The sequence below is a fragment of the Ascaphus truei genome, chromosome 8, assembly GCF_040206685.1.
Source record: "Ascaphus truei isolate aAscTru1 chromosome 8, aAscTru1.hap1, whole genome shotgun sequence".
Lineage (NCBI taxonomy): Eukaryota > Metazoa > Chordata > Amphibia > Anura > Ascaphidae > Ascaphus > Ascaphus truei.
This window is the reverse complement of record NC_134490.1, coordinates 56711280-56725016: the sequence shown is the minus strand read 5'-3', so window position 1 is coordinate 56725016 and position 13737 is coordinate 56711280. Positions and strand designations below refer to the sequence as shown.

At 42.4% G+C, this 13737-nt stretch overlaps 1 protein-coding gene across 8 annotated transcripts in view; it reads left to right on the top strand.

The window, feature by feature from the left end:
• The window catches only part of INPP5A (inositol polyphosphate-5-phosphatase A), a 334901-nt gene that overhangs the window by 93420 nt on the left and 227744 nt on the right, over positions 1 to 13737 (top strand). For 5 of the 8 annotated variants that reach the window (XM_075612175.1, XM_075612178.1, XM_075612176.1 and 2 more), the window contains one exon: positions 7147 to 7248. The exons of the other annotated variants lie outside the window; for them this stretch is intronic. In XM_075612175.1, the coding sequence (XP_075468290.1) occupies positions 7147 to 7248 (102 nt within the window). The remainder of the gene's footprint in view (positions 1 to 7146; positions 7249 to 13737) is intronic. 8 annotated transcript variants of the gene reach the window in all.

Here is a 13737-nt window from a genome sequence, read left to right as displayed (position 1 = left end):
TAAAAATGAATGGTTATGGGAAGAGCTATAATAAAATTAAAATTACTTTAATATTTAGTTTGAGCATAATATGGGTGGGCTCATTGCAAAGCAGCTCTGGGTGTGTGTGCATCCGCCTGTCCCATGTCTTTATTGCTCTGTAACAACCAGTGAACTTGAAATAAAATGCTTCCCCTTTCTGAGAATGTATAGATTTGCTGTCACCCTTGCATCCTTGCATTCCTACGGATTTGACATTGTGTGTGGTGTTTGTGGACACTGTTTATCATACCAAATATTTCTTTGGCCAGAAGCCCTGTACTTCTCTCTTCAAATAATAATACCCATTCAATTCCAAATAACTTGGGACACCGGTCCAAATTTGGACAGATTTGATGCTTCTCCACATTTTCATTTCTAGCCGTGGGGTGTATGGCAATTCATAGCTTCTTTTACGCGCCTATTGGCTTTGGTCGCTACTAGGTCCATTTTATCGCTTTTTAAGTCTATCAAATGTTAAAGATAAATACAATTACCCTTTGCAATGCATATATGCTCCCTCTACCAGTAGATGGTTAAAGGAGACTTAGGAGAGAAAAGAGGTTAGGACCTCCCATGTCCACCTCCATCAGCATCTTAAAGCAACTCAGACTCTATTTTTAAGATATGTATATGAAAAACAAGTCTATTAAAGCTCTAGGAAAAACACTGGTTGTAAGCTGATTTTGTCATCAAAAATAACGGGTAATATCAATTGGCATAAGTACTGTATAGATCCGCTTCTATGCAATAGGCCAAATATGTTGAGGAGAGCACTTGAAGGGTAATATGTAAAGCCAGCCCGGATAGTCCGAAGAAAGCTAAGGTATTACCTCCAAGTCGTAGCCAGAGATGGAAGTCGACCCTGTTTCTCCTGTGATCACTGTGGGGGGTTTCGTCTGCTTCTTGCGGTACACAGTCTGATTCAACTGGCCGGCGCTCGAGCAAGTGTGTCGTGCAGACGCATCATTACTGGCTATGTTCGTTGTGCCAATCAAGAATGCCGAACAAGAAAAAAAAGCAAGAGATTGGTGGGACTGCAAACCCATAGAAATTAGCAGAATTCAACAGATTAGTTGAAAAAATAAAGAGATTTATTAATTACATATTAAAATACACTGAACAAAACGACAAAAAGGACAAAGTCTCCTCCGAGGCGTTTCACCATTGAGAAAGTGCCAACCCGGTGTGAAACGCCTTGGAGGAGACACTTTGTCCTTTTTGTTCAGTGTATTTTAATATGTAATTAATTTCTCTTTATTTTTTTCAACTATCTGGTGATTTCTGCTAATTTCTATGGGTTTGCAGTGGGGAGGGGAGAGAACTTTTTCAGCTAATTAAGATTGAGTCCCCCATAGAATTAAGCAGATTCTTCCCTTTTCAATGTCCCAACTGCTGTACCAAAAACAATAACAGACTATAACACGTGGTAAAGAGTACCACTACTTTTTATTTTATTAACACACGGTCTCACTTTGTCATATTTTAGTAAGACACTCTCTTGTAAGGTAAATAAGGTGTCTAGTAAGATGTTTTAGAACAGGGGTGGCCAATCCCAGTCCTCAAGGGCCACCAACTGATCAGGTCTTCAGGATGTCCCTGCTTCATCACATGGGACTCGGGTTACCCCGGGTTTAGAGAGAGGGGATGGAGGTCAGATTAGACAGGCCACTGTTTCCACTTTCCAGCTTTATTAAGTGTTAACATCTTCAATGCTGGATTGGCCATCAATGCCTTACAAAGACCACTCTGAACAGTCCTATATAGTACACAACAGGCACACGCATTTCAAAGCTGGCAAGCTGATGAAATGGTTAAATGGGTTTGTATGATATTGATATACTTGGGATTAGCATCTCCTGAATCACATTCATATGTTCTAACCACTAACCCATTGATCCTCTTTACAAACCGCCTTGTGAGAACTAGAATGTGCCAACGTCCATTTGTTCCCCGCTGACGGAGCGGTTTTATCGGCAGATGGCAAACATGGGTGTATTTGTGTGTACAGTTGGGAAAAGCATGCAGTCGTTTTCTTAAATGCCAAATAACATTATACGTCAGTCAGAAGTTCTTCATTGCTATAGTGAGAGCATTCAGCTGTTCTGTTCTCTTTTGCAGATGATAGAGATATAGATAATATATATATAGATAATAGATAATATAGATATGTATTCTTCAGTAATAATGACATTTTATTGAGTTTTTTGATGAGCGCTCTCAGGATCACGCCATTTTTTGCTCTGGAAGTTTCTGGTATATTTCAGTTTTAACTTTACCCCCTGCTTCCCACAAGGGGATTTTGTTTTTGTCCTGTTCCAATAATAATAATACTCGTTTTGCCAAGAACATAAACTTTTATTTATTTATAAAATGTTTTACCAGGAAGTAATACCTTGAGAGTTACCTCTTGTTTTCAAGTATGTCCTGGGCATAGTTAAGATGACAAATAGTACATGGTTACATAAGTGAACAGGGTATACATTATATACAAGACATTGCATGCACAGTACTCTCCCTTTTGCATGTTTTTTTTAAGCTCTTTCTGGGCCTTCACTTTACTAATGTGTTTATTCTGTAGGGGGGTGAGCGTCAGGGTAAGCACAATACCAGAATAAACCTATTTCATATTTTCTTTGACCCTTTTCTGTCTTTATCCATCACTGTGGCACTGTATTGTGAGGTTACCAGACCAATTCTAATTCCAGGATCAGCATGGTACTATATATGAGCTGCAAGTCATTTGTTTTGTGACATTGATTTTTTTTTTGGGGGGGGGGGGGGGTTGGGTTAGAGACATACTAGGGAAGCTTTGCTAAAGGGTTCATATTTACAAATATGCATATATTTTTTTTAACATTACCAGAGTCAGATTTAGCAGCCGGCATCATTAAAGTACATGCCGGAACAATGGTCCTTACAGGATGCAGGTTACAGAACCTAAGAAATGTTTTTTTTTTTTTTTTTAAAGTCTTACTGGGCTCTACAGGAGTTTGGTTACCATCATATAATTGCCAGGTTTGTAACATTTGCAATACATCAGTGCTAGGGGTGCATTTTATAAAAGGGTCAGAACACAAATACAAATTGTGGGGTCTTCTAAACTACAATGAACAATGTCCACATGGATTATTGAAAAGGCCACATCATACCTGCAGCCTCGCTCCTTTTTCACCTGTGCCTAAATTAAATGTAAGATTGCACTGCCGCCAGAATGTTACAAAGTTGTTCTTTTTTCAGTTAGGCTGGAAGCAGTTTTACTAACATCATGGAAACTTGTGGTATCCTGTGTACAGAACAGTAGAGACAGCACTTCTTACCCATGGAGCTGGTTACAGTTGGTGGTTGAAGTGGATTAAAGTAAATTAGTGTTACTGTCTGATTCTAATTTTATTTAACAAGGGAGAGTTATTTTGACCAAATTGTAGAAAGATGTATACACTACGCTTAGAAAGGGATAGCGTCTTAATAAAATGGCAGTGAGACCATAAGTGTGTTAATAAAATAAAAAGTAGTGGTAGTCTTTACCACTCAGTACCACATATTATAGTCACACTCCCTCCCCCCCCCCCCCCCCCCCCAGCTCTCTCCTACCAAATCTCTCTGCAAAAGCATGTTCTAGTGTCTGTATATTGTGCAATGTATTATGAATATACCGGTAAGGAGAAGAATACAGTTTGATGTGAATGTTGTATTCTGCAGTAAATAAAGGAGGAGTTGGTTGACTGGTAACTTCAACATTTCTTCGCGATGAGGAGCGTTCATTCTGTAGAGTAATGGACAAAGAAAAACGCCAAAGTATTAGTGATAATTTCTTCAGAATACTCATGATTTGTCTCAAAATCCAACTCTATTAACACACCAGTGCATATAATATACTTTGCTTCAGTAACCATTGGAAGCAAGGGTTTATAGACCTTCTTTTTAGAGCGCCTTCACGTAAATGTGTACGTTTTGGCCACAATATTGCCTATACATTATACTTTTCCTTTTGTTGCTGCATACAAAGTGTGTACTAGTGTCAGGCAGCACTCTATGAGGAAGGTGTGGCAAGGCAGGTGTATTCACAAAATAAAAGTTGTACCGAGAAGAGGAATGCAACGGATAACCAGACGTTAACACCGGGATCAAGGCACCAGACAGGACACACGAGTCAAATAAATGACATTTATTCTTTCCGGAGCCAGTAGATGCAGCATGAAATCACCAACAGAGCTAACACTTACCAAACGGGGGATTACGGGGGGAATCCTAACTGACTAGGTGCCAGGCGCCATTTCAAAGACTTACCCAGGGGCTGCAGCCACACGCCGTAGGGGTAGGGATCGTCCATACATTGGTGCTGATATACATGAGCGAGCACTTTCAAAAATCTTACTGCTCTCTACTTCTCCAGCAAAGATACAAGTCCTAGGGTTCAAAGCAGGTTTGAATTTCACGCTCGCATCAGCCCAGAGCCTAGTCTTCTGCGTCTCCAGCAAGCAGCAAAGTCTCAAGGCACAGGCAGGTTTGAATCTCCCGCTTGGATCAGCCTCGAGCCTCATTCTGGATGTCTCCGGGAAAGCCCTAGGAGCACACTGCTTAGTCTACTTCCACCCCAGCAGTAGAATGAACGTTGGAACTCAGATGGGACCCCCTTTACATAGTTTCCCTTCCATTGAAAAGCATGGGAAACGAAGCGGCGACCAATCACAGCATGAATGTTGCGTGGGCCATTCACAACGCAAGGGCTTGCCCGTGATGGCCAATTAGTTGGTGTGACAACAGGTTTAGGCTAGAGTGGGAACTTCAAACTGCCAATTAGAACAGTGCCTACAGGACTGGGACCTGACAACTGTTCCCCTGGCCGGCTGTATATCTCGGGCTGATAGGCACCTGGGTGTTGGCACAAGGTCTGCTCTTTGAGCCAGCACTGCCCTTGCTCGTTTTCCATCCATTCCCACTCTGTCTTTGTCCCTCCACCTAACCTCCCCTCCCCCTCCAGTACAAGCACCAAATGGATTCCCGGACATGCAGGCTGGGCAGAGGGGTTTTGCCAGCCCTGCATGTCCTGGGAACACAGAAGGTCTTTATACAAGTACACCCAAACATTACACAAAATAAAGGTTTACATTTAGACATTAAGACCTCGGTTTTGGGCCAGATGAGCCAAAATAAGGTGGATCTACAGGGACATCCTGCAAATCCACCCAGACGGATAGGGGAATGGCTGGGCTTAACCTTTCTTTATAGTAGCCAAATTGCACCTAGTAACCCCTAATGTATCAAATAGTATGATGTAGTTTGGATCTCTAGCACTTGGTGGACAGGAACAGTCAAATAAAATTGCAAAATGGGCATGTGTGATGCCAAAATATGTAACGGATTATGAAAGAAAATGCAGAATCCAATTAGTCAATTTTATGTCCAACAACGCCATGTAATACATAAATGCAAATGTACTCCCATTACGTTATACAGTATGTGAAAGTCACAAGAAACTTTAGGTTTTGGAAGTCCAGAAAAAGGAATCCGCTCAAAGTTTTAGAGTTCAATAGAGGGTAATGTTTTGAGCCTATTGCCAAGTGGGCCCTTTTCCAAGCCCATTCGAATAATCAAAAAACTCAAACTAGCTCTGTGACCACGTCTCAGTAGGACTGCATGTATTGTTGTAGCGTAGAAAAACTCTAACACGCACACAGTACACAGCATGGAATAGATAGATTTCCAATAACAACAACTGAGCAGCTAACAATTTTAAGCAGAACAGTGGTGTATTATGAATGCAGGTTGGGTGCATCTGCTGAATGAAAATGGAGCTTGCCACAATGACACCAAAAACGTCACAACCCTCCTTGCTAGATAAAATAGTCCTTTAAATAGTTAGGATGGTGGGTGGCTCTTGTTGAATGATCCACTCCAAGGTTTTGAATTGCTTCTCCCGGAATGGCAGTGGGCTCAGCTAGTTTTTCTTTAATTATTTAAGCAGCGAGAGGTAATGGTAGTTCTGGAAAGACGAGAGTACCTGTGAATTTGTTTCCTCTACTGTTTCAGAAGATTAATATCCACAGTTTGGACCTTGACTTCTCATTTGGTCAACAGATCTTCCAAGTCTCTTGCCATCAAGAATTTGCATTTTTTTATTTTACTGGTCCTGTAGCTGAAGGATAATTGCAAGTGTGTATTTTCTGTTGGCCCAGTTGCATAGTTGTGGACATGCACCGTATTGTCAGGGTCAAAACTCAGCTGAACTTTTATGGATCATTGTTCTGCAACAATCTGGTTTTGCTTGAAACTTGGATTCCAAGTCAGGAAGTAGCTGGTCTAAACGTGTCTTTTAACCATTGATTCATCAGTAGTTCTACAGGGCTATCGCCTGTAGTGGTGCAAGGAATTACATGCATTTGCCACTCAGAGACTCTAATCACCGTCCATGGTACTCTTCAAAGAGTCTTTAGCAGTCTGAACTGTTGGTGCAACTTATCCATTTGATGAGGGAAACTTGTGCAGCTGGGACATGACGAATAATTCCTCTCCATTCACTTCTTGAACTCTTAAAGCTGCAGTTCAAGCAATGGAATGGAATGTGTATCTATGGCGCCTAACATAGAACAATGAATTAAAGGATATGAACAGCCGAGCCTGTTAGATGTGCAGATCTCGAGGTGACTCCAGGTGAAGTGCTGGGTGCTTTAAAAGAATAAAAACAGTGCATAGCATAATACTGTATGATATGTGACACACAAAACATATAACACATATGACAAACAGCTGAAGTGATCAACAGGTGAAAAAGAAATAAAATTAGCATTTAATAAAACATACAATAGACATAAAAATAATAATGAAGATGGTACATATAACAAATGAGATAGGTCAGACTGATATTCTGCTGCAATGGTCGAATTGCCCACTCACCAGATAGATGATAAGGGCAGGCAGTGGATATATTTGAGAGTATCCCCTCTCCTCAGTGGCTAACTGCAGCTGGACACGTTGATCCTCCGTTTGTGAAGAGTTGCACACACCGGCTGGTGTGTGGGTGGATCGCCGCTCTTGATACACTAGTCAGAGTGTGTAGCCAACCCGTGAACGACGGCAGCAGATTCGCCTAGGATTTGACAATTATTTCTCAGTCCGTGTTGGCAGATTCTGTACAGCAGTCAGTGGGGGGGGATAAATCAAAGATTCGGCAGTATGATCAGCGTGACCACCCTACGCGTTTCAGAAGCGCTGCTTCCTTCCTCAGGGGTATGTTTTTTGCAGTTCAAGCAATACCCTACTTGTGTTTTTTTTTTTTAGTTTTGTACTATGAGAAAATACTTGTAGCAAAAAAAAAAAAAGAACTTTAGACATTTTTAATGTATTCTAATGTAACAAGCATTTGTTCCTATAGTAACCATATACAGTCACATCCCTTTCCCCTTCTGAAACAGCATCACTTTTTTTTTTTTTTAGCCCTGCCCTCTCTAGCAGTGAACCAATTGAATCTAGTGCCTGCCTGGTCACATGATCTTCCTCACATTACTTGGGCTGTCAGTGCAGCAGAAGATTACCCAAGATGCATTTAATGAACCCCCAGCCGAATTTCAGTTATCCATTACAGGAGAACAGACCTATCCAGTAATTTAGCTAATTTAACTAATCACTTGTCAATGTGTAGATTGTATTGATGCACATATTGAATGTTTTTATTATTATTATTATAATTTTTTTGTAAACGACAGCTTGAACTGCAGCTTTATGCTGTGTACCATTGCCAGACAATGGTATCCAGCAGACAATGTGTAGCAAACAGCTATCGAAACACTTTGGATTACAATGTGTAATGTTGCAACTGCAACAACTGCTATAGCCATTCAGACAATGAATCGACAACAATGAAGAATGTTTGACCTTGAAATAGTCTGAAAAGTCTATATGCAACTGTGATCAGGGCCTTGGTCTCTGCCCACGGTTTGCTTTGGCTGAAGCATCCTCTACCGACGACCCCTGTCACTCTATAGGAAGTGTAATCAGTAATAATCCTCATAAAGCCCTTTTTGGGGGATCTGCATTAAGAGTTTGTTAATCCACCAAGTCTCCTTGTCTGTCCCCTTGTATTTGGGGTGGTATAGAATCAATTAGTTGGAATCCAAGTTGAATCGTATTATATCCCTTTGACTTAAAATGTCTTGCTACAGAAACTTTAAATGGCTCCAATATGGTCAGGGCCTTCTTATATTGGTTTTGTGTTGACCTATGCGTTTCTTTATGGGTCTAGTTATTTCTCCAATATAAATAAATCCACACAGGCATTTTTAAAAGGTAAATCACAAATTCAGAATTACATGTATGGTGATCTCTGATTTGATATTTGGTGCCACTGTGGGGATCACACTAGCTGTTAAAACTTTTTGGTTGGATTCCCTCCGTGTCCCCAAATCCGCCGTAATCCTAGTTTTTATGATGACTATATTTATACGAAAACAAAGGTGATCTAAAACTACATGGGAAGGAGACCTCACATTGGAAGATTTTTTTTAGTCTTTAATGATCCATTGGATTTTATCATTCAAGGGATAACACAAAAGGGATCCTTGCTGTCTCATATCACTTGCCTTTTCTTTATGGGTAAGCAAATGTCCTCTATCTAGTACTTTTACCTTCGCTTTGTTTATTTAGTAACTCACGCTTCGGTCTTCTCCTCAAATCTGTCAATCATTTCTTCCAATCTCTCATCCCGATTCTCACTCGCCAGTCTCTGCACTCTCAGTAGTTGGCTGAAAGAGAGATTGTCCTTCAAATAAGAGGGATGAAAACTTTCAGCATGAAACAGATTACGATCCATTTCCTTTTTATATAAATCTCTGGGTAACCTCGCCTCAGGATATCTGTGTGTGTCCAAGTAGTTGATACTACATGTCACATGAGAGCGTACACTTAAGTCTCGTGGACGATTTAGATGTCCAACAAAGTCCTGTAATTGTCCTGGTTCACCTCCCCAGCTTATAAACACATTGTCTATGTAACACACAAACAAATTGTTCTTGAAAAGCATTCATGAACATGCCGGCGTATGTGGGTGCCACATGAGACCTTATTGCTGTTCCTTTTTACTGATTTATAAAATGTATCATAAGTTTAACGATTTGTTGTTCCACCAATCTCTGTTCCTTCTGTTCTTCCACCAATCTCTGTTCCTTCTGCAGAGTTTCAATCATTAAAATGATTGAATCAAATCAACATTTGTTCAAAATCCGTTCCCATACAGAACCAAATTTGTTATCTTTGCAAAGATTAGGGTGTAAATCTCTCGGAATACATTTCAAATGAAAATATTTGGCCACGGTGTTGGTGTAACTCGAAGCTTCTTCTCTTCTGCAGTTCTCTTTCCAATCTACTAGGAAACGGGGTTTGATCTTCTTGTAGCAAAGAATATCTTGAACCCTTGAGTGATGCAGTAATAGGAGTATCCTCTGTCACTATATGCCAGTTTATCAATGGGTACCCCATGCATGGCAAGACACGGGAGACATACGCAAGCCCTAATTTCAGTATATAAAACGAAATATGCGGTCAATATCAGGAACCTTTTCTATCACCAGAATAAAACCACAGAGGTGCTGTCAAGACTCATGGGGGATAACAGATACAAAAATGACCCTTAAATACAGTAGCACTCTCAAGATGATTGCTTATATTTACAATTAAACAGGTGGTCAGTTTTCCTAGCTTTTCACCCCAACGAGCTAAAATCTACAAAAATACTTGATGGGTAAAACAGCATTCATTAGTTTAAAAAAAAACCCTAAAAAATAACCTACCTGATTGAGAAAATAGTCTCTCTACATTTATTTCAGTACAAAATGAATGATCAAAAAATATTCCATAGAAGCTATTGACTGCCATAATGAATCTTCTATATCCCAGCCCCTCCTGAACCTGGATTCCTCATAAGACACATCGCACAAACAATGACGGTAAGAAACACAAAGTCCTCAAAGTATCCCAGTCCTCCACAGGAATGTGAAAAAGGGCAGAAAATACTTGAAACTTATTGTTCAAATGTCCTCAACAAGAAGACATTGCTCTCTCGGAGGAAACCACTGCATTGTCCGCCTGGTCACACTGCAATCACGTTCTGTCATGGGGATCCCCATATCTCGTTTTCTCTCTTCTGAAATAAAGGTACATTCAAATCCTGACTGTCTCCATTATCTGAGGTAACACCTCTGTGTGTCGGTCTTCTCTTCTGAGTGGTGTTTCTGTAAGGTTGGCAATCCCTGTGGCATACAGTAGACATTGGTAAATGTTCCACCGACCGGAACTTCATTTTGAACATCCAGCGTGTGTAGCATTTGGTACTCGATTTCGTGTTTTCCTCCCTTGCTGACTTGGCGGCAAACATGCTGAAGGTGCCCATTGCATGCATCGACATGCATCACGTCCGATTTCCTCTATAGCAGCTACCGTAAATGAAGTGTCCTTTTGTCTGGAAAGTGACTTATTTACAGATACTTCCTTCATTAGGTGACCTTCTAGGGTGTGCCGTTTGCTGAACAAAGCTTGGATTTATTTTGAGATGGGCTTCCTTTGGGGTAAGTGTGAGCTCTGACTTTTCCTTTGCAAGGAGTCTGCGTTGCAGGGATTCCTAATAAAAAACATACACACACCCGTTGATCCCTTAACAGGGATTCGAGGGTAGTGCCAATATTACGCAATTCAGTAATATAAACGGCTTGCACCCTCATGTTTGATTGTAAGCTCTCCGGGCAGGAGGTTCCTTTCCTGTTGTTTAACTTTGTTGCAGTTATTGTATTATAATTCCCTGTATTGTCTTTGTAAAGCTCTGAGTACACTGTGGGCACTTCATAAATAAAGATATACATAAATACATGTGAACATTGACGCCGTCTGTTGAATAGAAAACGCCTTATGACTTTGGATCATGTAGGAGCAAAATGCTATTTTTTTTTACAGTGTAAGGATTTCATGATATAACCAGTCACTCAGTTCAGCAGAGGACGCCAGTGATTGAACAATGTCAAGTCTTGACATTGTCATGTTCAGCTAATGACACTCGGCATCACAGTACGTTTCTGAACAACATCGGTACCATTCTTGGTCCTTGAAATAAACTAGTGTGTCTACATAGGAGTCCTATAAGGGTGGCCTGCCTATGTGAAATTCCTGTGTGTGTAGCCCTAGGAAGCTATGCTGGCAAACCTAAACTATTTTAAGACTCCCAGAGATAAATAATGTGCAATTCTCTCTACCGCTCAGGAAGTATCACTGAATCCATTCCAGCTCACTGCATCGCATCCCCGTCTCCACTTCTATGTATTTGTACTGGATGAAGAGCATGGGCATGCCTCATTCTATCAGCCACTGCTCATTTACTGAAAGAATATAACGAGCACACAGTAATGAATACATTACCCCTAAAGACAAACTTTGCAGCCTACAGTTGTAAGCAGAACTGTGGTATATTGCAAATGCATGTTAGCACCATCTGCTGACAGAAAACCAACAGTGATGTTTTCATACTTGTCAGTTAGTTTGTGCGTTTAAGGAAATGTTAACGATCTGTAATATCCCTTTCTGCTAGGGGCAGAACTCCAGTCTTCAAGGGTGACCAACAGGTCGAGGTTTTCAGGGTATCCCTGCTTCAGCACAGGTTGCTCAATCAGTTGCAGCTCCAGCACAGGCGGCACAATCAGTAGCTCAATCTTTGACTGAGCCACCTGTGCTGAAGCAGGGATATCCTGAAAACCTTGACCTGTTGGTGGCCCTTGTTGACTGGATTTGCCCGCCCCTGATTTAAGGAAATACACTTTTATTAGTTATACTTCAACAATAAGGCCTCGTTCAGGGTGCAGGCTTCGGAGGGAGGGCGTGCTGACGTGCGAGCTGCCGTGGGACACAATGTATTCAAATTGAATACTGGTTGTCAGGGTAGCAGCTGCCCTGTCTCCGAAGTACGGAGTTGACGCTGGCTACAGTTTCAATAAACAACCCAAGTCGTTTTTTGAAGCTGCAGCAGCGTCACTGGGACCTCGGCAGCCAATGAAATCATTCTTGAGAATGATTTCAAGACAGCAACTTCGATCCCTAACCTCACGTCTGTAGCCCCGCCCCCTCCTCAACTCCTGAAAAAGTCTGCTGGGGATGAACACACATCGCCCAGCAGACTGCCGCCCGCCCTCGCGAAAGCCCGCCCTCCAACTCCTGCCTCTGGCACCCTGAACGAGGCCTAAGGCCTCGGTCCCGCTGCGCTCGTTGGCGCGGGCGGCCATGTCGCAAGTTCCCCACCAGCAGGGGAATCCTCACGAGCCGGTCCCCCCTAGCGGCACAGCTGACTACACGCTGTGGCGCGTCAGCCGCTAGGAGACACAACAGAATGGTGTTTCCTAGCGCTGACGCGTCACGTGGTGTGGCTGTGAGCCAATGGGGAGGGAAGGTTTCGGGAGGAGGAGAGGCTTCGGGGAGCGGGGAGGAGTGTGGACTGAAAGCAGGTGAGTGCCTGTCTGCGTGTGTGTCTGAGTGCGTGCGTACCTGTCTGTGTGTGTATGTGTGTGCCTGAATGCGTGAGTGCCTGCCTCTGTCTGTGTGTGTGTGTGTGTGTGTGTGTGTATGAGTGCGTGAGTGCCTGCCTGTGTGTGTGTGTGTGTGTGTGTGTGTATGTATGAGTGCCTGCGTGTCTGTGTGTGTGTGTTTAAACTTACCCTCAGCAGCTCCAGCCCGAGTCCGTGGAGGGAGGGGGGGGGGGGAGAGTAGCGGGTCCCTCCGCTCAAGCCACGCCCCCCCTCCCTGTCAAGCCTCCCACTCCCGCCCACCTCCCGCTCCGGCTCCCGCTCCCTACAGACCGCATATCGCGGTCTGTGTATGTCAGCGCACCGCCTGTCTGCAGTGCGGGTGCGCTGACTCTGGGAGCGGGGCCTTAGCCTAAGACCAGCGTTGGTGTCACTGCTGAAAGTTTCTGTGCTGTTACAATATCCCACATGGTACCAAACAATTGGGATCATTTCGCCTCTTGTATATGTAACCGTTTTCAAAAATCTTCTTTTGTGTAAGCTGTTAGTGTTCTAATTCCCTGAAATGACTGGGACATTTCCCAGATGATGCTAGTATACACACATTTCTGACAGTCTTTAGGAAGGAGAATTTTTTTCCCATCTTCAGCAGTCACACATTGGAGTCTTTTGTGAAAAATGCAGCATACTGTATGTAAAAAGATCATTAACTATAAGAACTGACCTCATGAAATCTAAGCATGTAATGTTTAATGTGTATACTGCGACTGAAATATATTGGTTTATTTTTCTGTAGCATTTACTGGGTATGTTGCATTGTACATAGATTGCACTTCTTAACCTGAAGAGCTTATTATCTAATTATATTGCCAGAGCCTGAAGCTAACAAGGACTTTACCAGATAGCCAAGAACTTGCTCAACCACTTGAGACTGTGCCACAGGCACAAACCCACTTCTCTTTTTATCTCCGTTTTCTTCAGAGCGCACAGCCAGGCCCATATGAAATGGAGTATGATTAAATACTTGTTTGTAGTCTGTCTAAATCTTGAATCCTATGGTCTGTCAGGGGTTCTCAAGCCCCACCCCCAACAGGTCAGGTTTTCAGGATATCCCTGCTTCAGCAGAAGTGGCTCAAAGGCTCGGTGATTGTCACCTGTGCTGAAGCTGGGATATCCTGAAAACCTGACCTGTTGGGGGGCTTGAGGACTGGTGTTGAGCACCCCT